The sequence below is a fragment of the Eriocheir sinensis genome, unplaced genomic scaffold, assembly GCF_024679095.1.
Source record: "Eriocheir sinensis breed Jianghai 21 unplaced genomic scaffold, ASM2467909v1 Scaffold3, whole genome shotgun sequence".
NCBI classification, from domain to species: Eukaryota; Metazoa; Arthropoda; class Malacostraca; order Decapoda; family Varunidae; genus Eriocheir; species Eriocheir sinensis.
In genome coordinates, this window is record NW_026111609.1 from 2,274,476 (window position 1) to 2,302,265 (window position 27,790).

General features: G+C 51.4%; 1 protein-coding gene across 1 annotated transcript in view; it reads right to left on the reverse strand.

The window, feature by feature from the left end:
* Positions 1–27,790, reverse strand: part of LOC126991533 (uncharacterized) — a 77,134-nt gene that overhangs the window by 31,604 nt on the left and 17,740 nt on the right. The window contains exon 2 of the mRNA XM_050850274.1: positions 10,940–11,017. Coding sequence (XP_050706231.1) covers positions 10,940–11,017 — 78 coding nt within the window. The remainder of the gene's footprint in view (positions 1–10,939; positions 11,018–27,790) is intronic.

Sequence of the window (27,790 nt, forward strand, 5' to 3'; positions counted from 1 at the left end):
GGGAGACTGCACCAGCGATTACCTCGCGGTGCGACACCTGGAGACACTGCGCCCGGCGCCGGCTGTGCACCTCCAGACCCCGACGCCATTCCTCCTGACTCCGAGGGACGCGGCCGCGGCCGAGTTTCTCGAGGAGGTAGTAGCTCGTCGCCCTCGAGGCATTGTCCTCCAGAGGCTGGATCAAGCACCGAGGAGAGTGAAGGGGGTGCTTGTGGGGTACCCCCTCGAGTACGATGCCGAGGACATCAGGAAGCTAACAGACAGCGGAGTGACTCACGTCAGGCGTTGCCATGTCGTGAGAGAAGGACGACGACTACCCACGAGGAACGTGGAACTGGTCATGGACCGGGAATCGCTTCCCAAGGACTTGTCACTCGGCTGGCTCGGCAGGTACCGCGTACGGCCTTTCGTAGAGGAGCCGACGCGGTGCTTCAAGTGCCAGAAGTTTGGCCACGTGGCCAGGCTCTGCCGCGGGTCGCGGCTAACCTGCGCGGTGTGTGCGGGCAGCCACGACTCCATCGTGTGTATCGGAGCCAGACGGGAGGAGGCCAGCCGGCCTCCGCCAAGATGCTGCAACTGCGGCGGGAGCCACCCAGCGTGGTCGCGGAGGTGCGCGGAGCGGAGGCGGCGACTTCCAACCACGGAGAGGGGACCGGTGCCCCAGCCGCGAGGCCACGGCCAGACGGAGATGACGGCGCCACCACGGCCCCCGCCCCCGACGGAGGAAGACTATCCGCCGCTACCGCTCAGCAGCCACTGCGGCCAGGAGCGCACCCCGCCGCAGAAGGAACCGCAACAAGAAGAAGAGACGACCAGCAACCACGGCGGAGGGACCCACTCCCGCCCCAGTGGAGCGGCGCACGCCCACAGAGACGGAGCACCTCAGCTCAGCCGGAGCGGAGACGCGTGCGTCGACCGGGACGGAGGACGCCCCGCCACTCAGCCGTTCGAGGAGGATGAGCGCGCCCGGCCGTCTAGACGCTGGGTTGCTGAAGACGTTTTGGATCAGCCCAGACTCCACCAGGAAAGCGACCGTCACCTATCGCCCCACCGCTCCGACCTTCGACCTGCACGACCTGATGGTGCGCCTGCAAGCAGTGATGGCAAGAATGCACTGCGACCTGCTAGCCCTGGGCGCCCATCGCACCTCGGCGACGGACGCTGTCCTGAAGAGAGCAGAGACCGACCTACTGACCTTGACGCCAGGGACGCCGAGGAAGACGCGACCGACGACGAACTCCGTGGACGAGGAGAACCCAATGCTGGAGGACCTCCGGGCCGCCCAGGCCTGAGGTTCTTACAGTGGAACATCCGAGGACTCCGCGCCAACAAGACTCTGCTCCAGGCCGCTCTCATCGAGGATGAAGTAAGTGTTTGCCTCCTACAGGAAACGCTGGTTAGGGGGGATTGCCACCTCCGCTTTCCCGGATACACGGCTCACCATCTCCCGATCAGGGACGAGACTGGGGGTAGAGGTTGCCTGATCTTGGTCAGCAACTCCATCCCCCATAGGGTGGTCGAACGCCCCATAGACTGCGGCGAGGGTGTCGAGACCCAAGCCGTCACCCTCCTCCTTAACGGGACGGAGGTCATAGTCTACAATGTATACAGCAAGCCGAGACGTGAGCTTGACCTCACTGAGCTCCTCACTCTTGCCGGAGAGGCCAGCGTCCTTGTTGGAGGCGATTTCAACGCCCACCACGAGGTGCTGGGTTCCAGGAGCAACGCCAACGCTGCAGGGCAGCATCTGGCAACGCTGCTCCAGGATCTTGAGGGCGCCGTGCTGCTAAACACAGGTGAGCCGACACACGTCCAGGGCAACGCCCTGGACCTCACGTTAGTTTCTTCCGCGTTGGCCGACGGAGCAGACTGGCGACTACACCCGACCTTGACGAGCGACCATTTTGCGATTCTGACGACGCTCGATGTCCCCCTCCCGCCGAGGGAGGCCGGGCCGAGCAGGTGGCGGCTGGACAGGGCCAACTGGGCCACCTTTCGTAGAGAGGTGGCTAAGTGGTGGCTTCACTACAGCCAGCCTGATGACATAGACCGCTTCGACCGAGACCTTGCTGCAGCTTTGACCGACGCCGCCGACAGAGCCATCCCGAAGGCAGTTGGTCGTAGACCGCCTACCAAGAACGGATGGTTCCGCAGCCCCCGAGTCAAGGAGATGAACCATCGAGTCAACACCATCCGCAAGCGCTTTCGCAGGGACCGCACGCAGGAGAATCTACAGCTACTTCGCGAAGCAGTGGACCACGCCCGACAGGTTGCCAGGGAGGAGAGGGAGACCAAGTGGCTGAGCTGGTGTGAGAGCTTCGGCTCGCGCACCAGCCTCGGAACGCTCTGGTCATGCCTCCGGCGGGCAACGGGAGGGAGACCTCCCAGGCCTGCCGCACATCCCACCCCGAAGGAAGAAGCCAACAGGCTCATCCGTTCGTACGCGGACCGCGCATCCGCAGGCAACCTCCCCCAAGAAGTGCAACGAAAGCAGCAGGAGCTACTACAAGGCAGGCTGGCCCGCATCCGGCGTGCGGAGGCCCGGCCTGCAGTCACCGACCCACTCTTTACGAGAGAAGAACTGAAGAGAGCAGAGAAGAGAAGCAAAGACACCGCGCCCGGCGAGGATGGTATTACCTACTCCATGTTACGCAACATGGGGTCGGCTGGTGAGAGCGCCCTTCTGGCCCTCATCAACGCCTCCTGGGAGGCGGGTCGCCTTCCAGTCCGTTGGAAGGCGGCACTCGTCCACCCGGTGCCGAAACCCAAGGACCCAGGCAAGACACGGCCCATCTCTCTCATCAGCTGTGCTGCCAAGACAGCTGAGAGAATGGTACTGACTCGCCTACAGTGGCAAATGGGCCCGCCCCATCACAACGTGTACGGGTTCACAGAGGGGAAGAGTGCTGCTGACAGCATGGCCTCCCTTCTGTCCACGATCAACAACCAGCCGGCTGTTGTGGTCTTCCTCGACCTAGAGAAGGCCTTCGAGCTGGCCTCGCCCACTGCCATTGCTGATGCTCTTGCGGCAAAAGGTGTGTCAGGGCGGCTCCTCAGTTGGGCACACGACTACCTTCGCGACCGCACAGCAAAGGTAAGGTTCCAGGGCCACGTCTCCAGCAAGCAGGGCTTCGAGAACGGCACCCCGCAAGGGGGCGTCCTCAGCCCAACGCTTTTCAACGCCCTCATGGAAGCCCTTGCTAGGCTTCCGCTAGGACGCAACGTCACCCTACTCAGCTACGCCGACGACCTCGCGTTAAAGGGAGAACTGATAGCTCATTTTAAGAATCTTTGAAAGTTATACCATTTTTTTATTTTAAAAATTTAACTTATTAGTTTGGAAACTTAAATACTTGTCAGTAAAGAATTAAAGAAATATATATTATTTAATGTCAAGATTCTATGAAATTAAGTCTGAGCTAAAGGACAAAAAACTAAAAAAATAAGTATCTAACAACACTTGTAGAATGTTGATTATTAATGCTAGTTTATGGATAAATTGGAAACAGTTTTGAAGAGTTGTGGTGGTGGGCATCAGTTATGCTGCACGCTGGACCCAGTAGCCGGGCTGGGGTGTGTCTGCCAGCAAGAAGTGAGCTCTCTCTCTGACCATGTCATCATCGAACGACACACTGGTGCAGCTTCCTCTGATCTCTCTCTGTAAAGACAGGCTGTGGAAGCTCAAGGCTCTCCCAACTACACTACCAGAAAGCGGGAAGCTCAAATAAGGATGATTCACTTCAAATGGACACTGGACAGAACACATAAGCATATAATATATAAATAAGCTTATTGATAAATGACAAAGACAAATACAACAAATGTGAAGGAAACAAACAAAAGCAAAGCAAAAAACAGTGGAAGACAAATAAACATCAAAGCCACTATCCTGGAGCTAGTAATAGTAAGCTGCTTTTGAGATTTATTTCAAAGCTTGGCATGAATTTACGACAATCACAACAAAAAATAATGAAAATAATATTATTAAACTATTGAGAATCTATCAATGTAGAGAAACTATAGTCTTTGAAAGTACCAGTATCAGCACTAAATGGTACTTTTTGTGCTGTGTCTTCCACTGAAACATGTACTATTCTCTACATACCAGACCAACATTCCCTCTTACCTAGGGGTGGCCTAGAAACAACATACTAGAATTCTAAAAATACCAAAATCTAGGCATTCTACTTACATTTTACATTCCAATTTCTAAGAGGTAATAAAGTCTCACATTTGGCACCTAACTGGTGCCAGAAAAAGCTCACCAAATGCAAATTTCCCATATGCAAATAATTAAAACAACTGGAAAACTTTTAATTAGTATCAGAACCCTCAGTCAACTTTTTTTTCACTTATTTGGTTTCTAAAACTTTTTTTTTCGATCAGCCATTATCAGTTACCAAAAGAGAGAGAAATGGGTTAGATAAAAGTTTTCTTAACCTTACTCGTTTATTTAGTAAAGTGTGCAGGTTAAAAGAGTGCTGGGATCCAAACGTTGCTGCAGTCAGCACTGCTCCTCTCACCCACCTGTGTGCTGATTAGTCATGGCTCCAGGACTTAGAAAAAGTGGGGGCTGTTTGTCAGTGTAAGGGGAACTGAACACCCAAGGTCTGTGATGAGCAATGACTCTCCCATTAATTAGGGGTGCCATCAATAACCCAAGGGGGGTGACACTTTGTAACACCTTCTTCATGACTGATTTAAATGTTATGTCAGCTAGCCTGGTGTCTCCAACATGGTGGTCGAGCAGTGAAGAGCTGGGATAGTAATATTATACTACAAACTATTAAACATCTGGTGGGTAAAGACACAGAAAGCAGATTGACAATTTATAAAATGAAATATTTGAGAAAATCCAATAACATCTTTGCCAAATGTGATCTGGTGATTTCTGGTGTAAGATAAATTATCGGAAAATGGAAGAATATGGTAGCCAAATAAAAAATAGGGTAACAATAGATTGGGGTCACCAAATGTGAATTAGGCTTTGGAACGTAATGACTCCAACATCCACCACATGTGGTGCAAGTAGCTTGTAAACCTGTAACTGTGGAGGTCCCCTATGCTAATGGGGTTGGCAACAGTAAGGAAACACATACAGACACAAAAATCACAGCTCCAACCAAAAAGATGACTGAACAGTCAACCACTCAAAGGGAGTGAAAATGGATGTTAAACAAAATTATGATATATGAATTTGCAAAATCTGAGCATGCCAAATGTGAGACTGCTGTAGTTATGACAAGGTGTTCATACATCTGCATACACATATAAAGCATAAAAAAAGTCAATGTATTAGTAATATATAATAAATATTTCATGCATTAATATATAAATACTGTGTTAGTATCACTACTATTGCATATTCAAATCCCATTCATAAATTTGTTTCTGATTCCACATACCTGTATGGACCAGTCCAAAGGGGATCGCAGCGTCCACCCTTTCGACCAATGTTGGAAGACTTTCGTTTCAACACCACCTGCCCCACGGACAATGTGAATGATTTCACACTGGGACTTGCGCTACTCGAACCCTTTCTTCTGCTTCAAATGCGCCTTTTCTTGATTTGTCTTTGCCTATATATGCAATATATATATATATATATATATATATATATATATATATATATATATATATATATATATATATATATATATATATATATATATATATATATATATATATATATATATATATATATATATATATATATATATATATATATATATATATATATATATATATATATATATATATATATATATATATATATATATATATATATATATATATATATATATATATATATATATATATATATATATATATATCTATCTATATATCTCTCTCTCTCTCTCTCTCTCTCTCTCTCTCTCTCTCTCTCTCTCTCTCTCTCTCTCTCTCTCTCTCTCTCTCTCTCTCTCTCTCTCTCTCTCTCTCTCTCTCTCTCTCTCTCTCTCTCTCTCTCTCTCTCTATATATATATATATATATATATATATATATATATATATATATATATATATATATAGCTACAATGAAGAGAAAACATGTATTTGGAAATGTTATAGAAAATTAAATTAAAAAAAAATGATAGTCAAGGATTAGCACATAAGTTGATCCCAGAACTGAGTGGTAGTGCAGTTGATGGTAAGGTGAAGGTTTTGAAGGTAAAGTAGGGAACATACTCTAAAACAGGGTGTTGCAGCAGTAATCATCTCCGTGACATTGGCCTTGGAGCCTGTGGTGGAAATGGACCCAGTACTCTGGGACACAGGGCCACTATGATTTTTTTATTACCACAGTTTACCTCCTTCAGGTTTTCCCACCTACCCATTTATCAACCAACCCTGACGAGCGAGAAGGATGAACAGCTGAATAGTGACTAGGACATAAGTAAATTTATGCTGCTGTTATTTTCCTTACGCAACGGCTTATTGTTATGGTATAAGTTCAACAGTTACCTTGTCATATGCTTCTTTGACAGTGCTGGCACGTTCTTGAATGAAGGCATCAACACAATCATCACTGTCAATGACCGTGTCACTATCCATGCCTTCTACCTGAGGAGAGACATTGAGGAGAGTAAATTTACATAACCTCCATAAATGTATAAGCTATTAGATCTAATCGTCATGAAATGCCTTACATAAGCATTCAGTTTTGGACACAAGAAAGTCAGATAAGATATACCAATATAGATCCAAGAATTTATAAAATTTCAGTTTGAAATCCTTGTAACACTGATAGATACTGACATTTATGATTTTTAGAGAGCACATGAAGCACAATGTTTATATATATATATATATATATATATATATATATATATATATATATATATATATATATATATATATATATATATATATATATATATATATATATATATATATATATATATATATATATATATATATATATATATATATATATATATATATATATATATATATATATATATATATATATATATATATATATATATATATATATATATATATATATATATATATATATATATATATATATATATATATATATATATATATATATATATATATATATATATATATATATATATATATATATATATATATATATATATATATATATATATATATATATATATATATATATATATATATATATATATATATATATATATATATATATATATATATATATATATATATATATATATATATATATATATATCTATATATATACAGTCGTACCTCGGTACTCGACCATAATCCGTTCTGAGGTGGTGGTCGAGCACCGATTTGTTCGAACACGGAAACCAATTTTCCCATAAGAAATAATGGAAAGTATTTTAATCCGTTCTTACCATTAAGAAAAATACCTAAAATATTATAAGAACGTGTATCTAAACAACAATGAACAACAATGGTTGACTTTGCCATTTCGTACTGCGACGCGAGGTCGGACACTCGTACACCACTTTCATATTTTGCTATAATTTCCTTCTTCAGTTCAATAGTGGTCCTCACTGTTTTCCTCTTTGCCTTCCCCTTATCACTGTCTTTCTTTGGACCCAGTATTAAGGGCTAGAGCAACACGAAAAAGTTTAAATCTAGGAAGAAATACTCGAACAAACTGCGTACGTCTTACTCCGCTGGCGGTCTGAGTCGAACTGACGCTTACCCGCTGGCCGAGAAGGGCCGAGGAGCGCGTTCGGGTCGACTCGGGCTAGTCGAGTACCGAAAATCTGTTCGAGGTCCGATGCATTTACTACTCAAATTTTTTGGTCAAGCACCGATTTGGTCGAGTATAGAGGCGGTCGAGTACCGAGGTACGACTGTATATATATATATATATATATATATATATATATATATATATATATATATATATATATATATATATATATATATATATATATATATATATATATATATATATATGTGTGTGTGTGTGTGTGTGTGTGTGTGTGTGTGTGTGTGTATCTATATGTGTGTGTGTGTGTGTATATATATATATATATATATATCTATATATATATATATATATATATATATATATATATATATATATATATATATATATAGATATATATATATATATATATTTTTTTTTTTTTTTATGCGTTAGCCCGTGTGCACCTGTAGGCTCCATCTGCCCCTCGATCGTGTTCAGGGCAGGCCCGTTAGTGGTGCGGGCAAGGTATTTTAAGTGGCACCTGTAGAGGCCCATGCCGCCTCCCAGAACTCTTCTTTATTGCATTACAACTAGAGCTTGGGTATCAGGGCGACATGTAGGTATATATATATATATATATATATATATATATATATATATATATATATATATATATATATATATATATATATATATATATATATATATACAGTCGTACCTCGGTACTCTCTCTCTCTCTCTCTCTATATAGATATAGATATAGATATATATATATATATATATATATATATATATATATATCTATATCTATATCTATATCTATATCTATATATATATATATATATATATATATATATATATATATATATATATATATATATATATATATATATATATATACTTATTTTTATGTCAAGGCCTGTAGGCTAGGGTGGCTGGGGCAGGATTTTTAAAGTAACTCATGCTACTCTTCTGCAATCTCTGATACACTCTATCAGAAAAGGAGTTAACAGCAACATGTGGGTATTATTTAAATGGAGAATCACTGGTATAGGTAATCATTTACAATATACTATATATATATATATATATATATATATATATATATATATATATATATATATATATATATATATATATATATATATATATATATATATATATATATATATATATATATATTTTTTTTTTTTTTTCACACATTTGTATATTATCATATCTCTTTTCCTTCTCTCTTCCAGTGTTGGCAATTGAAGTCTTCTGAGTCTTTCCTCTCTTGGTACCCGTCCTGTTGCAGCTCTTTGTACTTCTCAATCTTCTCAATATGTTTTTTTTTTTATGTGTGGATTACATACTACTGCTACGTATTCCCATGTTGGTCTAAGAAATTATTTTATTATCTTTACCATGTCCTCATCAGTGCATGTTTCATAAGAAGTTAGGCATGTTTCTGACCTCTTTTCAATGGTCTTCTGGTGAAAGTTTTCTCTTAATAATGATTCCTACTATGCGTTTCAGGGGCTGGGTAAATTATTTTTTTATTTTTTATTTTTTTTGACAACACAGGGCATCAGTAGATGTTGTAAAAATAGGCGTTTACTCTTGATAATAATGGCTAAGTCTGGCAGAGTCAACTGTACATCGGGACGAGGAAAGCATAACGTAGCTAAGACGTCTACCCCACCCTTCACCTCCACTACTCTCTCTCTCTCTCTCTCTCTCTCTCTCTCTCTCTCTCTCTCTCTCTCTCTCTCTCTCTCTCTCTCTCTCTCTCTCTCTCTGCATACAGTAATTTTTATATTATGTGCAACACGCAGTCCCTCGTTGCGTGGTCACTGCTGCAAACCTCACACAGCTCCTCCTGCCGCAGACACTGCCGCTGCCTGTGTCCGAAGGCCTGGCACTTGTAGCAGCGCACAGGCTCCGGCACGTAGTGGCAGCAGGCGAAGCGACCCCAGCACCCAAGGTCCAGCGAGGCGGGAACACATCCCCGCAGCATCAGCTGGACGCTCCGGGTCGGCAGGCGTCGTCCATGGCTGGCGTTGTAGTGGCATCTCACAGCAGCTGCAACGCAGGGGTGCGCCAACACCGGGTCCAATGGTAGGTGGGTAGGGTATCCAAGCAGGACACCCTTCACCGCCGCCTCCTTTTTCTCTTGGGTGATGCCGCGGGTCCGTCCAGAAGCAATCTCGTCCAGGGTGGTGGCGTGGTCCCAGTCCCACGCACGGATGAGGAAGTCCCCCGCGCGGGAGACCGTCACCCGGAGTCGCAGCTTCCGCTCGTAATCCATCCACCGAATGGCCTGGTAGTGGGTGCCGAAGTCCGAAGACACCAGCCTCCACTCCGGCAGGGGTCCGCTCGATCGGTCCTCCCCGCCGTCCTCGTGAAGCGTCCTCCTTCGGGCCCGCTCGCTCTGCACGCGGGTCCATCCGTCCCCGTCGTCAGGAGCGGACTCCGTGGGCCGCTTCCTCCTTGCCGCCATAGCAGAGGCGGGAGCTGAAAGCTCAACCGGGCCGTCTGCAGGGGCAAGTCAGGGAGAGCAGCAGTGAGGAGAGAGGGTCTGCACTCACTGCTGTCTGCGCCGGAACTGTTGAACTGTGGGGCTTTTTTTGCTTTAATAGTTTATTGATAACTTTTACATAAGACATACAAATAAAAATAAACATGAAAATTACAAAAATAATCGGTTATCAAAGCAGGCTCTAAATAAACAGCCTGCCCGATGTACAGTACATAGGTTACACAAGATACATATGTTCAAAAATACACATGGGCAAATGTCATGTTATTCACAGGTCACCGGCGTAGTAGCTCGCGAGCTCCTCGTCGGTGAGGTCCCTGTCTGCATTCAGGAAGAGGTCTTCGTCCACGCCTCCGACGTCGACCTCATCCTCCGAGACGTCTTCTTCCTCATACGTCGCCCACTCAACCTCCTGCTTATGATCGAAGTGGCGTGGGGGGTTACCCAGTGGGCGGGCCGTGCAGATGGAGGCAGGGAGCGGCTTCCCTTCACGGAGTGTCCTCCTCACTAGGGGGAGGGCTGTCTCGTGCGGGATCCTCTCGAACCTGGCCTCCTCTTCTTGCTCAGTGAGGTGCTCGTAGCGGATCAGAAGATCCACCAGCTCGCCCTCACTGAAGGTGTGGATCCGTGGGGTCTGGGTCGCCTGGCAGCTACTGGGGGCCTCGCGGGGTGCTGGCTCCTCCGTAGTCGTCGGCGCGTCCCTCGTCTCAGGTGTCTAGTCCCTGGTCCTCTTTTTCTTCTTGCTGGCGGGTACCTCCGGGGACACAGCTGGGGGTGTCACCTCAGCGGTCACCGCTGCCGTCTCCGTCCTCGTCAGACGTGGTGGGTCCACCTCCATCTCCTTAGCGGGAGACTTTGGTGTCAGGACGCTCTGCTCCGTGGGTCCCGGCTTCCTCCTCCGTCTGCGGCGCCTCCTCTTCCGTCCTTCTCCGTGGGGTGTCGTCCTCTCCTCCGTGGGCGCTGCATGAGCCGCGCTGCTGCCGGGTCCTCCGTCGACGTCGTCCTCCGCAGCTTGGCACCCGGGATTCTGCAGAGCCGAGCGGGGCACCTGCGGTTCCAGGCATGGTGCCCGGAACTGCAGTTCGGGCATACAGCCACCGGGCGCGCCACACCTTCCCGGAGGCGGCGAACGCAGTCCCTCGTGGCGTGGTCCCTGCTGCACACGCCGCACAGCTCCTCTGTCCTCGTACACTGCCGCTGCCTGTGGCCGAAGGCCTGGCACTTGAAACAGCGCACAGGCTCCGGCACGTAGCGGCGGCAGGTGAATCGTCCCCAGCATCCGAGGTCCAGCGAGGCGGGGACACGTCCCCGCAGCGTCAGCTGCACGCTCCAGGTGGGCAGGCGTCGTCCGTGGCCGGCGTTGTAGTGGCACCTCACACAGCTGCAACGCAGGGGTGCGCCAACACCGGGTCCAATGGGAGGTGGGTAGGGTATCCAAGCAGGACACCCTTCACCGCCGCCTCCTTTTTCTCCAAGGTGATGCCGCGGGTCCGTCCAGCAGCAATCTCGTCCAGGGTGGTGGCGTGGTCCCAGTCCCACGCACGGATGAGGAAGTCCCCCGCGCGGGAGACCGTCACCCGGAGTCGCAGCTTCCGCTCGTCCTCCATCCACCGAATGGCCTGGTAGTGGGTGCTGAAGTCCGAAGACACCAGCCTCCACTCCGGCAGGGGTCCGCTCGATCGGTCCTCCCCGCCGTCCTCGTGAAGCGTCCTCCTTCGGGCCCGCTTGCTCTGCACGCGGGTCCATCCGTCCCCGTCGTCAGGAGCGGACTCCGTGGGCCGCTTCCTTCTAGCCGCCATAGCAGAGGCGGGAGCTGAAAGCTCAACCGGGCCGTCTGCAGGGGCAAGTCAGGGAGAGCAGCAGTGAGGAGAGAGGGTCTGCACTCACTGCTGTCTGCGCCGGAACTCTTGTGTGAACTGTGGGGCGGTGGGTGGTGGTGGTGGTGGGTTTTTGAGGGTTGTTAGCCCTCGCGGGCTATATGCCATAGGCTGGCCCGCCTCTATCTTGATCATCACTCCGGCCAGAGCGCGTCTCGCCGTGGGTCTCGTCGCGGGCACTTTATCGGGAAACCGGGCCTCCTGTGAGTCCGCGCTGCTCCGAGGGCTTCGTAAAGCACCGTCAGGATGGGGTTCTCATACAGGTGCTCTCGGCCCTTCAGCTCTGCCTCTGCGTGGTTCTCGATGAGGCCCCTTAGGGCCCTCAGCATGGTGTACAACTCCACCCTTGTGAGCGTGACCGCGGGGGCGAAATGAGCCTCCCAGTTCGCCCCAGGGGGGCCTGCGCAAAGGTTCGGGTCAGGGGCGGCAGTCTCTGCGTCTGCGGTGGTCGTCCTCAGCGTCTGCGTCTCCTGGGCTGCTGTCTCTGGAGCTGACTGGGCCGCCGCATCCTCAGTGGGCGGAGGAGCGGTCTGGCAGGCCCTGCCTCGCTTCTTCCAGCTCGTCTGTGTTTCGGCGTCTTCCTGAGCGAGGTCGTCGGTGTTGGTGGCGACCTCATCCTGTTGTGGCGGGGCAGCGTCGTCGGTGGTGGTGGCGGCGTCTTCAAAGGTTGGCAGTGGGCTGGCAGGTGCTGGTGCAGGGACCACCACTTCCATTCTTGGGCTTGGAGAGGGTGAGGCAGAGGGAGCTGCTTGGGAAACAGCCTGGTTCTTTGGGGGCAAGGTGTCTATAGCACCCGAGGGCCGAGGGGGGAGCCTCCTCAGTCGTTCGGGGCAGCCCTTGAACCAGGCGTGGTGTCTCCCGCCACAGTTCGGACATCGTGCAGCCCGGACATTGCCGGTCCTCAGTGTATCAATACACTTCGAGGAGGGATGTTTCCCGCTGCACACGCCGCAGAGAGCACCGGTCCTGCAGTACTTCTGCACATGGCCAAAGGCCTGGCAATTGAAGCACCGCAGGGGCTCCGGGGTGAACCTCCTGACGGAGAAGACACCCCAGACGCCTAGGTCAAGGGACGACGGGAGAGACCCCCGAAACGTCACCTCGACCTGCCGCGTGGGCTCTCTGCGACAGTGACCCGCGTTGTATGTACACCTCCTTGCGAAGGTGACGCGCGGGTCCTCCTGGACTGGCCAAGAGGGTACCGCGAAACGATACCCCGCGACCTGCCCTCGACCTCTCCAAGGTTGATGCCGTCAGTGGTTTCCCTGCTCAGACGAGCAAGGGAAAAAGCAGCTTCCTCATCCAGGGGTTTGATATAGATCGCACCCCCAGACTTCTCCTGCACCCGTACCCGAAGGCCCGGGTGCTCTCTCTCCAGCCGTCGAACGGCGTGGAAGGGGCTCAGTTCGTCGTGGTGGAGTATGGTGTATACTCGGTGGTCAGGGGCCGGTGGTGGTGTCGGGGCTCGTCGGCGTCTCTTCTGGACGCGGGTCCAGCCGTCCTCCTCTCCCACGGGTGGGGAGAGTTGGAGGCGCTTCTTCGGGCAAGGTCGGGCCATGGTGAGTCAGGTGAGGAGAGGAGGAGAGCTCCTTCCTCGACCGCTGCTGAGCTTCCAATGAACTGTGGGGCCAGCGTTCGCTCTATATATGCAGAGGCAGAGGCTGCGGTGGTGGGTCCTTGGGTGATAGGCTGGCTCCTGCCGTCTACTTCCGGACGGCCCAGTGACGTTGGGTTAGCCTCAACACTGTACTAGGCTCTAGCATATGCAGACAGCTCCAAGAGACCCTCCAATAGGGCTAGATATATGCACTGCCTGACGGGGGCGGGCAAGCGCGGGACTAGGAGGCGGCGCACGCGCAGGACGCAGACCACCGCTCCTCCCCCGGCCGCCAAAACTATAAAAACCAGAAACGGCTGGCTGGCTGGCTGGCGTCAATGGACGAAATTAAACGAACAATCAAATCATTTAAAAACAACACTCCGGGTGAATCAATAATAACTAAACATATTCTGGAAAACCTACCTGAAATAGCCCTAGAAAAGCTACAGGTGATCTTTATTCACACATTATCAATGGGATACTTCCCAGAAAAATTTAAAACAGCTGTTATCAAATTATTGCCAAAAGAAAATTCAGACAACGCAAACCCAATAAATTATAGACCAATATCTTTACTCGAAGTCACAGGAAAAATACTAAAGAAAATTATTAACATAAGATTACGAAAGCTCTTGGAAACAAAAAACATCTTGAAAGACTCTCACCACGGATTCAGAACAAAAAGAGGAACTGATACAGCACTCACAGTAATTCACGAAACCGCAGCACACCACACATCCCGAAAACAGCAATGCTACTTAGTACTTCGAGACATAAGCAAAGCCTTCGACAAAGTATGGCTGCAAGGTCTACAATACAAGATAGGCCTTCTACACATCCCACACATCACCAAAATTTTTCTAAACAACTTTATCACCGACAGGAAAGCCAAGATAAGAGTTACCCACTACACAGGCCCAGCATTCACACTGAAAGCAGAAGTCCCTCAGTGGAGCGCTCTGTCACCAACGTTATTCACGATTTACACCAATGATCTACCAGAGCCAGCAATAGACTGCACAAACATACAATATGCAGATGATATAACTCAAATAATATGTTATGCAGGGAAGTCAAGAACATTAATGGCCAGCAGGGTCCAAAGCGAGATTATGAAAATAAACAAGTATGAGAACAAACGGAAAATCAAAACCAACAAGAATAAATTTGAAATAGTTCCACTGGCGGTAACAAAGAAAAACAAGATAACAATTGATGGCACACCAATAAACTACGCAGAAAAAGGGAAAATACTAGGACTCACTCTAAGCAGAAATGGAATAGAGCACCATGTGAATGAAATAAAGAACAAAGCATTATTGGCACTAACAGAACTATACAGATTTAGAAACTTACCAACAAAAATCAAAATACACCTTATCAAAACACTTGTACTACCAATACTACGATACCGACACATACCACTAATAACACTCAGCGACAAAAACACAATGAAATTACAAAAGGTGCAGAATCAAGCTCTAAGGTTCGCAAATAACGAACGATTCCCCTATACAAAATCAACAAAAGAAATGCACGAAGAAGCAAAACTAGATCCCGTAAACTACCACATACACATGCAGGCGGAGAAAACATTCATCAAGATGACATCCATGAATAGCGAACAATTCACGAGAATAACAGAAAACTACGAGAGTCACAAAAACCACGCATGGTTTAAGAAGACAAAAAAATATACTGGACAGAGGACCACCGAGGAAAAAGTACACAACGTAAAGCAGGAACGAACACGGAAAGCAAATAAACAAAACACATAAGATAACAAGAAAACAGAGCGACACTAGATACAACATACTTAAGGACTAAATAAAGAACTAAGCAAGGCGGACAGCCCGCCACCTTTTAACCTCTCACTTTACTTCAACATCACTTCAAAAACTTTACTATACCTATACTCTTATTTCACCACACCCTAATCTATCCTACATCTTAAGTTAAGTTAAGACTCAACTGTTCTGTTCGTCCGTAGCCATGGCCCGTACCAAGCAGACTGCCAGGAAATCCACCGGTGGCAAGGCGCCCCGCAAGCAGCTGGCCACCAAGGCCGCTCGCAAGTCGGCCCCGGCCACCGGAGGAGTCAAGAAGCTTCACCGCTACAGGCCCGGGACCGTGGCCCTCCGTGAGATCCGCCGCTACCAGAAGAGCACCGAGCTCCTCATCAGGAAGCTGCCCTTCCAGCGTCTGGTGCGCGAGATCGCCCAGGATTTCAAGACCGATCTCCGCTTCCAGTCCTTTGCCGTCATGGCTCTGCAGGAAGACTCCGAGGCCTACCTCGTCGGTCTCTTCGAGGACACCAACCTCTGCGCCATCCACGCCAAGCGTGTCACCATCATGCCAAAGGACATCCAGCTGGCCCGTCGCATTCGCGGCGAGCGTGCCTAAGCGGGCGTTGCCCGTCTGAGTACTACAATCTGCTCACACTATATCTAGGCCCTTTTCAGGGCCAAAGTCACTGTCCGGGAGAGAGTTTAGACAGACACTGGGGCGGGACTGGGGGGAGGAGGAGGAGGAGGAGGAGGAGGAGGATCACTGGCTTGTTGCCTTTCCCACATATCCTTCTGCTTCATAATCTCATATCAATTGATTGGGGGGGCTTTGATTTCTCTCTTAACTTATTTCAACTGGCGGGTGCACGAGTAGGGATTATGTGGGGACTACATGCAGGCAGGAAGACAGGAATTACCAGAACAAGTAAATAAATATAAACGGAGGGGCGGAATCACTAACTACTGATGACGGCTGCTATGTAGGCATATATCGCTCATCGTGATCCCCTGCAGCTGACAACAAACGACCGAGAGAAGCACTGGCGATTTCAAGCCTTGGTCGCGGTTTGGCGAGCACTGGCGGGACTCAGTCCGCTTATTGATGCCATGCATCCCTTGGTGGGTCAGCTCAGTGAGTGAGTGAGAGAGAGAGAGAGAGAGAGAGAGAGAGAGAGAGAGAGAGAGAGAGAGCGCGGGAGGGACTAACCGTCTTCGTTCTCTTTCGGGAAATAGTTTGTGGCTCCGATGGAGCCGGTTCTTTTCCAGTGCAAGCAAGTTGGTGGGTTGCTTATTTGGAGGAGGTGAACTTGGTGACGGCCTTGGTGCCTTCGGACACGGCGTGCTTGGCCAGCTCACCGGGCAGGAGGAGACGGACGGCCGTCATAAGAACATAAGAACATAAGAACGCAGGAGTCTGCAAGAGGCCGGTAGGCCTGTACGAGGCAGCTCCTTTGACCCTAAGCTCCCGTGTATCTAACCCCACCTATTATCGCTGTCCATGAATTTATCTAGTCTATTTTTGAATGTGACAATTGTATTGGCACTCACCACATGACTGCTAAGCCTATTCCACTCATCCACCACCCTGTTAGTAAACCAATTTTTGCCTATGTCCCTGTTGAATCTGAATTTATCCAGTTTAAACCCGTTACTTCGTGTCCTACCCGGTTCTCTTACCAACAAAACCTTATGAATGTCTCCCTTATTAAAGCCCTTCATCCATTTATAAACCTCGATCATGTCTCCACGCACCCTTCGCCTTTCTAGAGAATGCAAGTTTAACTGTTTGAGTCTTTCCTCGTATGGCAAGTTTCTCAACCCCTGAATCATCTTAGTCATCCTCCTCTGCACCGATTCTAACATTTTGATATCCATTCTATAGTAGGGTGACCAGAACTGAACCGCATAGTCAAGATGAGGTCTAACTAATGCTAAATATAGTTTGAGGAAGACTTCGGGGCTTCTGTTGCTTACGCTCCTTGAAATAAATCCCAGTACCCTATTAGCTCGATTTCTAGCTTGAATGCATTGTGCCCTTGGACGGAGATCAGAGCTCACTAAGACCCTAAATCCTCTCACCCAGACCTACTTATGAGAGTGTCATTTAAGCAATAGTTATGTGAGGGGTTGTTCCTACCTACACTCAGAATACTGCACTTCCTACATTGAACTCCATCTGCCATTTATCCGCCCAGTCATATAATCTGTTGAGTTCACCTTGGAGAATACTAGCGTCCTGATCCGACTCAATTACTCTACCGATCTTCGTATCATCTGCAAATTTACTAACATCACTACTAATTCCTGTGTCTAAGTCATTGATATAAATAATAAACAAAAGTGGACCTAATACCGAACCTTGTGGGACCCCACTCGTAACACATCCCCAGTCAGATCTTTTACCATTGATTTGCACTCTTTGCTTCCTATTGCTAAGCCACGCCTTGACCCAGTTCAAAACTTTACCCTCTACTCCGTGAGCCTGTAATTTAAGCAACAGTCGTTGGTGAGGAACTTTGTCAAACGCTTTACTAAAATCAAGATAGATTACATCATAATTTTCATCTCTGTCAACCGCCTCAAATACTTTATTGTAGAAGGACAAGAGATTGGTGAGGCATGACCTACCTTTTGTGAACCCATGCTGCGAGTCGTGAATTAAGCTATGTTTCTCTAAATGCTCCCGAATGTTCCTGGCTATTATGGACTCCAGCATCTTCCCTATAACCGATGTTAAGCTAATTGGGCGATAGTTTGAAGCAACTGACCTGTCCCCTTTTTGAAAATCGGCGTCACATTAGCTACTTTCCATAGGCTCGGCACATAGCCAGTAGTATTTACCGACATCTTAAAGATGTCGGTTAGTGGGTCACTGATTATATCACCTAGCTCCTTTAATACCCTCGGAAATATCCCGTCAGGACCTGGCGACTTGTTCTTCTTAAGCTTATCTATCTCATCCTGAACTACTTGCCTGGTAATGATTATATCCCTCAATTTATCGCCATCCCGCCCTCGTACACCTGAACTCTTTCCGGTATAGTCGTTCGATCCTCCTGTGTGAATACTGAAAGGAAGTAGTCGTTCAACAATGTGCTCATATTTTCGTAATTTTCTACTAGCTCCCCTGTGTTTGTTTTCAGCGGTCCAATTTTCTCCAGTGTTTTTGTTCTATACATCTGAAAGAAGCCCTTAGGATTACTTTTCGCCTCATTTGCTACTTTGATCTCATAGTTCTTTTTTGCTATCCTGGTGTTTTTCTTAAATAAGCTAGATAGATCGACGTACCTGCCCCTGAGATTTTTTTCCCCATTCTTTATTTTCTGATTAATTCACTTCTTTTACCCAATCTCGTGTTTTAGTCCTCGAGTCATCCACTTAGTATCATTTTTTTCTTTTCTAATTGTTCTCTGTGGTATATGCTGTTCTTGCCCTCTACTATTACTCTAACTAAATTATTGTAAGACATTTCTACCTGGTTCTCCTGGCTCTCCAATCCGCAGTTCTGGCCCTCATGAATCCCTAAATTATCCCAGTTTACCCTTCAAGATGTCTTCGAAGCCCCTCGTTTGCTCTTCTAAAATCTGGCACTAACACTGGGTTTGGATCACGGGTTACCGCCCAGTCTAACCTAAAACGAACCGTTCTGTGATCACTATTTCTAACTCTCCGCCCACCTCCAACTCACGTAGCAAGTTCCCATTATTGGTTAGGACTAAGTCTAATATGTTATCTCCTCTGGTAGGCTCAGTAACTACCTGCTTAAGGAAATTATCTTGTATAACTTCAAGAAAGTCCTCGGCTTCCAGGTCACCCACTAGATCTTCCCAGTCTATATTCCTATAATTAAAGTTCCCCATTACGCAGACATTTCTACTCATACTCGCCCTGCCAATCTCCTGTAGTAATATACTCGTGTCCTGCCTGTTAAGGTTGGGTGGCCTGTATATAACTCCTAGAGTTAGTTTTTCTTTTCTTTGTAAACGTCCACCCAAACTGATTCTGAATCCATGTTAGTTTTGACTGAGTTGTTAACTAAACATTTAAGTGAGTCTTTAACATATAGCGCAACTCCACCTCCCTTTCTGCCCCTTCTGTCTTTGTGAAACATCTGATAACCCGTTATTTCAAATTCTGACCTAAAATTTCTATTAGCAAAGTCTATCCATGTCTCAGTGATCGCTATTATGTCAAAATTTTCTGAACAAGCTTCACCCCTTAGTAAGTCTATCTTGTTTCTGAGGCTCCTGCTGTTAGTATAGAAGATTCTTAGCCCGTCCTCTGTTACTCCTCTAGAATTACTTCTAAGCTGCCTGGTTATATTATGAGCTAGATGTCCTCCATTACTCCTCCCATTGTTCCCATTACTCCTCCCCTCGCCTATACTAAAAATCCTCAGGGTACCAAGTGCTCGCTCAAGGGAGGCTGAGAGAGCCTCAACACCCTGGAACGTCAAGGGTATCCCGTCTCGCGCGTAGCGGGCGTCGTTGCCATAGACGAGGTCGCCAGTGTCGACGAACAGCCACCCATTGCGCTCGCAGTGCTCAGCAAGTCTGCTGTTCACTGCTATCGCCCTGGACAGCCATCCATCGCCAACGCCCCTCCTTGGCAGGACGCCACACACTACTGGTGACCCACCAGCGTCACGTATCCTGCCTAACAATTCTCTAAAACGCCTGAGAAGGTCCTCGCTTGGCACACGAGAAACGTCGTTTCCGCCACAGCTGAGAAAGACAATGGGGTTCCATCACTCGCGTGCCATACACGCCTCACTCCTGTCGGATATATGGCCCCCCCCTGCCCCTGGGAAACACACCCTCGTCCTGTTCTTATCCTTGGAGCAAAAATACCTGTCAACATAACGAACCTGACTATCACCAACAACAAGAACCCGACGGTCGGAAGGGGGGCCAGGAGGGGTGGGTGAAGGGGAGGAGAGCAGGAAGGGAGGGACCTGCTGTGAAGAACGAGGAGAAATTGTGGAAGAGGTGGAAGGTGGAAAGGGGGAGGAGGAGGAGGAAGAGGAAGAAGGAGAAAGGGAGGGTGAGGTGGTGGAGGGAGGAATGGACGAGGAGAGGGAGGAGGAAGAGGGGGAAAGGAGAGGTAAGGGACAGGTGTTGGAGGGAGGGACGAGCGAGGAGGCGGAGGACAAGGAGGAGAAAGAGGGAGAGGAGGAGGAGGAGGGAGAGTGGGCGGAAGAGGGAGAGGGGGACGGAAGAGGAAGGCGAGGAATTTGAGGCGGAGGAGGAGGAGGAGGGAGGGGAGGAGGAGGAGGAGGAGGAGGAGGAAGGAGGAGTAGGTGAAAGGGAGAGTGAGGTGGGGAGGAGGGACGGACGAGGAGAGGGAGGAGGAAGAGGGGGAAGGGGAAGGTGAAGGACAGGTGTGGGAGGGAGGGACGAGCGAAGAGGCGGAGGACAAGGAGGAGGAAGAGGGAGAGGAGGAGGAGGAGGAGGAGGGTGGGCGGGGAGAGGGGAGAGGGGGGACGGAGGAGGAAGGCGAGGAGGAGGAGGAGGAGGAGGAGGAGGAGGAGGAAGAAGAGGAGAAGGAGGGGTGGGAAGCGGGGAGATCGGAGATGGTCGAGGAGGAGGAGGAGGAGGAGGATGGGAGGGGCTGTGTGGTTGAAGACAATACTAGAGGGAGGAGGACGAGGAAGAGGAGGAGGAGGAGGAGGAGGACGAGGAAGAAGAGGAAGAGGAAGGGGAGGAGGAGGAGGCGGGGCTTGTTGCTGCTGCACTAACCAGTAAGTGTACCTGGGCGGCGAGAGTCGTAACCCTATTCTCTAACTCTATGATCCTCTGATCATCCTTCTGAGTCTTAACGCAGAACCTACAAACGTCCTTGGAAAGAAAGTACTGCTTGGCCATGCGAAGGCCACACCCAGAACAACGCTTGAGGGACGTCATGGTGAAGATATGGGCGAGGCAAGACGGAAACAATTAGGCGCGTTAAGACGATAACAAAGTACGCAGCTGCGGTGAGGTCGTCAGGTCATAACTGTGTATCTAGGAAAACAAACCAACAGCTGGGGTGAGGTCGTCAGGTCAAAAATGTGTATCTAGGAAAACAAACCACAGCTGCTGTGAGGTCGCAGTCAGGTCAATTCCCGGGGAAAAGGTGTGTCTCAGGTAAAAGGCGCGGTTATGGTCTGGATCTCCTGACTGGTGATGGTGGAGCGCTTGTTGTAATGGGCCAGGCGAGAGGCCTCGGCGATGCGCTCGAAGATGTCGTTCACAAAGGAGTTCATGATGGACATGGCCTTGGAGGAGACGCCGGTGTCGGGGTGGACCTTCTTGAGCACCTTGTAGATGTAGATGGAGTAGCTCTCCTTCCTCCTGCGCTTCTTCTTCTTGTCACCCTTGGCGATGGCCTTCTGGGCCTTGCCAGCCTTCTTGGCGGCCTTTCCTGATGCTTTGGGGGGCATGTCTGCTTCTTCGTTCCCAGACGGCGAGCGAATGTTGCCGGGCCGCCTTTCCATTCCATTCCATTTAAGATTGACCCTGGGTGGCCCCAGGGGAAACGGGCCCTAGTCTATTGACGGCCCGTTAGGTGTATTGCATGAAAAAATTAGCGAGGGGGCGTGTATCGTTTGACGAGCTGTTCCAGGGCCGCCTCTCCGAGGTGGAAGAGGAGTTCAGGGGCAGAATGGCCCTCAGGGTTTGGGGTCAGGTCTCTCGTGAGCGGGCATTCTACGATGTAATGTAGTAGCGGGCAATCTTGTTCTTCGTTACAGTGCTCGCATTCCCTCCATCTGACGTCTTCAGGATCGAGCTCTGAGAGGCATTTGTAGCCGAGACGCAGGCGGTGCAGCTGGATACTGATGGGGCGAGGGTGGGTGATACCTACTCGCCAGCGGCCCATGTCCGTAGCAGCCGCGTACCAGCAGCCTGAAGGGGAGCCCTGTGTTACACAGTGCTCCAGTGCAGCAGCGATGCTTCACCCAGCATTCGAAAGCAAGGTGGTTCTGAGGTGGCTGAGACTGGGGGGCAGGTGGATGTTAACTGCAGGGAGGAGGGTAGCATCTTTCGCCGCTGCATCAGCTGCCTCGTTGCCCTCAACACCCGAGTGGCTTGGCAACCAGACAAGTGTTGCGCGTCGGCCAGCAGCCTCTAAGGCCCCCAGAGTTCACCAAATGGAGGTGATGAGGCGGATATTGTCAGCAAAGCTGTCTCGGTCGATGGCCTGGAGGGCAGTCATCGAGTCCGAGTAGACTATGACAGGCCCCGCTGCCGATTCTTCAGCGTGGAGAAGGGCCATCGAGATGGCCGCCAGTTCCGCCTGCGTGGAGGAGCTTCCATCGGGAAGGCGGTAAAGGGCAGTCTCTCCCCCACTCACAAAGGCAGCCCCAACAGCCCGCGTCAGGTGGTGAATGGAGCCGTCGGTGAAGTACACGGCTGTACGGGGAGGAGGCGCACCAGCGACACGCCCCAAGGCCTCGCGCCGAAGCTCCTCGGCGGAAAGGAGTGCTTTCTTAGCAGGAAGGGGCCGGAGAGAGAGAAGAAAGGAGCGGGGTCTCCAGGGTGGAGGGGGAACATAGGCTGGCACTGGGAGGTCAAGGGGCGCTGTCAGCATGTGCGCCAGACCGTTCTCGTTGATAACCCGGGCGACGCCGGATTGCCATGTCTGCCGCCGAAAGAGGAGTGGGGCATGGTGGAGAGACCGCCGCACTCGCTCAGCAAGGGGAGCCGCCTCCGCATTGCGTAGCAGGGTGACGACGTGGCCCACACCGAGCTGCTGGACACGCTCGGCGACGCAGCAGATGCCTGCCTCTACCCGCAAACACACGCATTTAGTCCAGCGGGGGGTGCCGAGCAGGGTTCGGAGTGCGTAGTTCTGTGCAGTCTCGAGCGGGTTCAAGGAGGAGGGAGGCAGCGTGAAGAGGCAAGGAAGTGAATCCTTGACCAAGATACCACACCCGCGTGTCTGACCTGCCACGGCAGGGAGGTAAAAAGACTGGTAACCCCGGAAGAAGGGCACGCGCTGTTCTGGAAGAAGCGTCTCCTGCAGGAGAACCACATCCACAGATTCTCTCGCCATCGCAGCACGCAGGAGGTTGGACCTTCCGCGGATTCCACAGATGTTCCATTGGAGAACCGTGAGGCGGTGTGCATTTATATAGACAGCTTCCTGGAGTGCCTGTATCGGGCCATCCCTGGCCGGGTCGGTAGCCCGCCCTCGTTCAGGGAGGTGGGAGCAGGGGGCGGTGCTACCAACGGATGGTGCTGGCTGGTTGCAACGGCCGGAGGGGTTGGGAGGAGTGCGGAGCTGCTCGCGTGCACGGGGGCAGGAGGAGGTGGAAGGGGAGTCTTCAGAGCACGAGGGGTCGGCGTAGGTGGGGTTGATGATGGCCCGCCGGGGGAAGGAGCCTGCACAGGAGGGACGGCAGCTTGCTGGGCCGGCGTTTCCGGGAAGAGATTTCCCACCACCTGCTGCGCTGCGTCCGAGAACTCTCTGCTCGACGTCCGACTTGAGTGCCGTTGCGATAATCCGCCCGAAGCCCTCCAAGAGTCCCACCATCATCTCCCTTGTGATGAGGAGACAGCCGGGAGGGGCGGCAGTGGGAGCTGCTGTAGTGAGGGGGCGGGGCTGGCGGCTGGCGTCGGGCGCTTGGGGAGCGGTGAGCTGGGCCGGTGGCAGATGGCGTGGGGTAAGGGGAGGGAAGCTCTCCTCGTACGGAGCTGGTGAAGGGGGTGTAAGAGATGGCTGGTGGGCAGCCTGGGGGAGGCGGGGCGTTGGAGCAGCCGTGGACGCGGGGGGCTGCTGGGCTCCCCAGCGGAAGGTGCCGAGAGGAGCAGGGCGATGAGTGACGACCCAGCGCTGTTGGACAGTGCGCTGTTTGTCGACCAGCTCTCGCCTGTTGGCGCAGGCCCGATTCCAGGCATGGTGTTCGCCCTGGCAATTCGGGCATCTGCTGGTGATGGTCTGGCCAGTCTTGTACTTGGAAAGGCACCGCTCCGTGTCGTGACTGGCAGAGCATATGCCGCAGACCGGGGGACGGCTGCACCTGGCCCGCTGGTGGCCGAACTGCTGGCAATTGTAGCACCTGAGGGGCTCCTTGCTGTAGGGGCGCGTGTAGAAGGTCCCCCAGTTTCCCAGGTCCAACGAGCCCGGCAGCGGCCCCGCGACAGTGACGAATACCTGGCGCGTCGGTCCGTCTCGGGTGGTGCAGCGCACTGCCTCCAACACGCGTGGATGGCGCAACAGGGGCTTGAGGGGCATGGCAACAGGGTATGCCAGCAGCACGCCCTTGGTGTTCGCCCCGGGGGCCACCCTCAGCTGCACAGGTACGCCGGATACCTCCCTCACCGCGAGCAGGGTGTCGTGCTGGGCACTGTCTGCAGGTGTGATTAACATACACCCCGACTCCAGGAACTTGAGCGAGAGGCGTTCGCCCAGCTGTTGCTCCAGTGCCTCGGCGAGATCGAGGGTTGTTTCGAAGCCGACAGTCGCCGGAATGAGCAGCTTCGGCAGCGAAGCGGGTTGAGCAGCGGCAGGGGCGTTCATAGTCCGAGGTGGCCGGGGCAGAGGTGACTGGGGGCGAGAGGGGTGCCGAGGGGGCAGCGAGGTAGAAGCGCCGGCGGACAAGGCAGAGTCAGCCGGTAAGGAGCGACGCTGTCGCTTGGGGCCCACCGTTTGCCAACCGTCAACACCCGCAGGGTTGTTCATGGGGGGCGCGGTGGGTGAAGGAGCAGTCTCCCCGTCGAGGACATCTACGAAAATCTCTGACTCAGATGAAGATGTCAAGCTCGACCCCGACTCAGAGTCCTCCATTCTATCATGAACTCTCCGCGACTTACACGCCCGAGAAGCAGAGGGGTCGGCGGGCTCATCAGGAGGCAAGCCCTCAGTCGAGGAGGAGCAGCGGGCACGCTTATGCTGGACGTCACGGCCGGAGGCGGAGTGAGGAGCAGCGGAGCAGCCGGGGCTAGAGTTAGAGTCAGTAGGGGGAGGGCCGGTAGAGTCGGAGTCAGAGTCAGCGGGGCTGCCAGGGCAGGAGTCAGAGTCAGCGAGGAGAGGGCCGGCGCCGAGGACAGACTCAGAGGCAGCAGGGGTAGGAACAGCGGGGCCGGGGTCAGAGCCAGAGACAGCAGAGGAGTGCTGAGAAGCGGTAGGAGAGAGGGGGCGGGAAGCAGCACCGCGAGCGGGCGGAGGAGAGGTAGGAGAGCGGGTCCGGGAGGCCGCACCGCGAGCGGGCGGAGGAGAGGGAGGAGGGCGGGAACGGGAAACACCACCACGAGTGGGCGGAGGGGAGGGAGATGAGCGGGTAGCAACAGTACCAGCAGGCGGGGGGGCGTACTTACGCCGGCCTTTCTGCTTTCCCATGACAAAGAAGCACAAGCAGTAAACCTAAGAACCCTAAAAACAAGACCGCCCCCAACGGGAACACAGCTAGCTAAGGGTGAGGGGTGAGGGCTGGATGCCAGTGACCTACAACGAACGGGTGGCTAAATAGTCTTCAGACTGGGCCCGTCGTTGCCCCTTACGGGTCTTTGTCACCTATCAGAGTCCCTGACGGCCACCCCACAATTTCCTATAACCAGCCCTCTGAAGGCCCCCTTCGTGGACGTGTCCTACGCTGGCACTCCTTCAGGGTTCGGCGTCGGAAAAGAGCGGGGGTCTCTAATTGGCAGCTGTAGCACTGGTCTTAATACCAAAACAGGTAGAGCACAGGCAGTGCGTGTGTACACGTACACGTACACGGAGTGTACGAGGCAGGAGCAGTAGTGTGATGGAGGCTGGCGCGAGGTGGAGGGTGCACAGTGTGGTGTGCAGCGCGGGGCAGCTTATCACCGGGAAAACGGCCGGCCAGCGTGCGCGGGGTGGAACGCCAGCACTCCTCGGGCGAGCAGCTGGGGGGTCCTTCTGCTACGGCGTGGTTGACCCGCCTGGTTATCCTCGCTTAGGGCCCCACCGCGGCAGTCAAGTCGACCGGTCGGCTGCTCGCCCGTGCACCGCTACGGGTGTCTGCTGGGCGCCTGCCCAGAGAGCACGTGCCTCCGTCGCTGCTCGCCGGCTGTTACCCGTGGCTGTGGCGGCGGCGGAGGCGTCCCGCAACGAGCTTGCATTGCTCGCCCACACGGGCGGGCTGCTCCTGAGCCAGAGCTCGGAGGGCCCGTTCCTCCGTCGCTGCCCGCCGGCTTTTACCCGTGGCTGTGGCGGCGACGGAAGGGCTCCCCCACCCGCCGCACGCCCGCGGCGGGTTCCCCTCTGCGACGGGCCGTCCACAGTGACAAAGGCCCGTTCCCCCTTTTTAGGGGGTAAATCGAGAAACGAACGAACGAACGAGCGGCAGGTATTCGCTCTCCGAGCCCACAGCAGAAGCGCAAGTCCACGCCCCCACCACTCACTGTCGACATGTCTGGACACGGCAAGGGAGGAAAGGTGAAGGGGAAGTCAAAGTCCCGCTCCAGCCGTGCCGGCCTGCAGTTCCCCGTGGGCAGGATCCACCGTCTACTGAGGAAGGGCAACTATGCCGAGCGCATGGGCGCCGGCGCCCCCGTGTACCTGGCGCCGTCATGGAGTACCTGGCCGCCGAGGTGCTCGAGCTGGCCGGCAACGCAGCCCGCGACAACGACGAGGAGCTGAACAAGCTCCTCTCCGGCGTCACCATTGCCCAGGGAGGTGTGCTGCCTAACATCCAGGCGGTGCTCCTGCCCAAGAAGACCGAGAAGAAGTAATCGCAATCGGCCTTTCTGGGACGACAACAGTACCGTTTAATCCGGCTTCCCTAGGGAGCCACACTTTCCAAAAAGAGACTTCTGGACACACACCCTCAACTACATAGTGACATTCCTAGGTCAATTCCTGCTGATATTACTAGGAAGAAGACCGACCCTCATTCATGACAACAATTAACAACCCCCACGTCTGGCAGGCTTCCCACACTTAGTTTGTTTGTTTGTTTTCTTCACGGCAGGTAAGGGACTCCTCTGCTGACAACGACGATAACAACAACCCACAAGACATAACATAACAAATAAAAAAAAACGCAAAACAGAGCCGGGAGGTAGGTCGTTGAGACGATGATGGCCGTCGTGCAGATCAGATGCGGCGCTGCCCCCGCCGAGATGAAGTAGGTAGGTAGGTAGGTAGGTAGTAGCTGGGTGGGCTCCGACCCGCTGTGGCCTGTGGAGTAGGTCCGGAATGAGTAAAATGAATCAGTCAGTCAGTCAGTCAGTCACTGACGTCATGTATGATCCCCTGCCTCACCCGAGAAAGCATGCATCGGTTTGTACCTTCACCTTCACCTTCACACGGTATAGTTTAACCCAACCTAAACATCCGGCCTCACACACAGGTGCTAGGTGGCGAGGTAGACCCTGAGGAGAAGAAGAAAACGTTTG